Below are 2500 nucleotides of genomic sequence, written 5' to 3'. Positions count from 1 at the left end.
AAATGTCCCGGAGGCACTGAATTAAACATACTCCAACTTTCCTATAGCAAGCAGTCATTGTGATGTAACTCTTATATTATTCTGAGAATATCAATGAAGGTGCAATGGAGAAGACAATAAATCAATTATTGAAAATAGTAGATGAGTTACAAAAATCTGTCAATAAATAAGTTCAAGACTTTCCTGCTAGAAAATTCCCTCTGAAAAACAAAGCTTACTTCTAACAAGCTTAACTATTTCATTCTCTTTAAACTTTCAGCTGACAAGACAAACACACCTTTACTGCATGTCCAGTTTCATCATTAGGTCTCCAATCTTAAATTCTAGACACAGCAATTAACAAACAAGTCTCTTATTACATGTTTCACGGAGAACTCACTTTTATTTTCAAAACAATCCTCAGTGCAACAAGGGACTCTGAGGAGAAATATATAAACAACATGATGTTGCTAACCTACAAAACACATTGCATCCCATGAGTTCTAGTCAAATATTCACAAATATGGAATAAAATGTGATTCTGACTAAAATGTATTGCTGTTGTTTCTATTATAAGCTTGAGGTGGATTTTCAAAATTGCACTCCAAATGAGTGCGAGATGATAGAGACCAGGAGGGAGACTGCTGATGGAAAATAGCATTTAATTCTTTGTGCTAATTACAGTAACACTGTCCTCTTGTAATCCTAACTAATGAATAATTTTTTTTTTTTTTCTTTACAGTATGATTTACTATTGAACTCTATCATAATATTCCATAACTTGCATAAAAAATATCAAAATCATGCCATAATTTTACTGGATAGCAACTCCATGCCCAGCATCCTTTTCCCCCTCTTTTGCTCTATATAATTTCTAGAATTCACTTCACACCTAATATCTGAATCAAATATTCTTCCACATCTACAAATACCTTATGTAACTCTGGGAACACCCTATACAAAATTGCTATCTTTTATTCAAATTACACTGATTTTTTCTGTATTCTGCAATCCTCTCTTCCCATAAGTATCACTCTATTTGACAATCCTCTAAATAAATATCAATACTGGATAATTTTCCATCATTTTTCTGCAATTCAACAACTTTAAGCCTACATCCTAGAGGCTGAGTCTAGGCGATCAGGACTTGCCAGTCTATAATGTCTTTCACGGTTCCACCGGAAAATAATCCCTATGGCAGCAATCAAAAACTGTATGACAGTCTGGATGAGGATCAACTTGAGAGATGGACTCAGCAATATCCTTGATGCCTGAGTAAGATCCCCAATAGATCGGTTTCTCAGGAACATCTGTAAGCAACACAGACCAGTCGAACAGTAGCTCAAAACTCTAATCCTAAGCTAACTTAGAGAACTATCAACTCACGTCACTTTGACAAGATATCAAGATTTTGGTTAATCTGTCTTTTCAAGATCTCAGAAGAAAAAAGGAAGAACAAATACAAATGATGAAGGTCCTTATACTGCCAGGCAGTGTGATACCAACTTGTAAAAATGCAGGGTTATAAATCAGTTGGAAGTACTTTTTGAGTAAATATACTTTAGTGAGCATTTACTGATAATAGAATTTTCTCTTGTTCTCTACTGAATATCAGATTCTGAAATATGCTAACAGACTAACAGCCATTTATATTAAGTAATAATAACAATGATAATCATAACAATAATAATAATAATAATAATAAAAATAATAATAATAATAATAATAATAATAATAATGTGTATGATTATCTGAATGAAAATGATTTACTACCGGAGGAACAGAAGGGGTGCCGTAGAAATAGTAGAGGTACATAGGACCAGTTGTTAATAGACGAGACAGTTTTGAAGAACTGTAGCAGGAGGAAAGTTGGGTTAAGCAAGGTGTGGATAGATTATCGGAAAGCTTATGATATGCTGCCCCACTCCTGGATTAAGAAATCCATGGAGATGTGTGGAGTTGCTGAAAACATTGTTAATCTTTTGTCCAAAAGTATGGAAAGCTGTCATACTATACTAGCATCAGGCAATGGAGAGCTAGCTCTTGTGAACATCAAGAGAGGAATCTTTCAGGGCAATACACTGTCTCCATTGTTGTTTGTGATTGGGCTTATTCCAATAAGCCATATACTCAGAAATGTATCTGCAGGTTACCAACTTGGAAAAGGAAACGGAAAAAAGATCAACCATTTACTCTTTATGGATGATCTTAAGCTGTATGGAAGCAATGAGAGGGAGACTGAAAGACTTACTAACACAGTTAGGGTATTTTCTAAGGACATTTGTATGGAGTTTGGATTGAGTAAGTGTGCACATGTCACAATGAAGGCTGGAAAGCTTGCTAGTGTTGGTGGGATGGAGCTTTCGTCGGGGGATGTGATACCAGAATTAGAGTCTGATAAAGGCTATAAGTACTTAGGTATTTTAGAAGTTGATATTATTATACATGCAGAGATGAAAGATAAGATTAGAAAGGAATACTATAGGAGAGTTAGACAGTTAACATCATCGAAACTGAACGG

General features: G+C 34.8%; 1 protein-coding gene across 7 annotated transcripts in view; it reads right to left on the bottom strand.

The window, feature by feature from the left end:
* LOC125038264 (protein C19orf12 homolog) overlaps positions 1-2500 on the bottom strand; it is a 38901-nt gene that overhangs the window by 22926 nt on the left and 13475 nt on the right. For 4 of the 7 annotated variants that reach the window (XM_047631699.1, XM_047631701.1, XM_047631698.1 and 1 more), the window contains exon 4: positions 1-1289. This exon is cut by the window's left edge and continues 1201 nt beyond it. The exons of the other annotated variants lie outside the window; for them this stretch is intronic. In XM_047631699.1, the coding sequence (XP_047487655.1) occupies positions 1092-1289 (198 nt within the window). In that variant the 3' untranslated portion in view covers positions 1-1091. The remainder of the gene's footprint in view (positions 1290-2500) is intronic. 7 annotated transcript variants of the gene reach the window in all.

Source organism: Penaeus chinensis, chromosome 24 (assembly GCF_019202785.1).
Source record: "Penaeus chinensis breed Huanghai No. 1 chromosome 24, ASM1920278v2, whole genome shotgun sequence".
In the NCBI taxonomy this organism is placed as follows: domain Eukaryota; kingdom Metazoa; phylum Arthropoda; class Malacostraca; order Decapoda; family Penaeidae; genus Penaeus; species Penaeus chinensis.
This window is presented reverse-complemented; position numbering and strand designations above follow the sequence as displayed.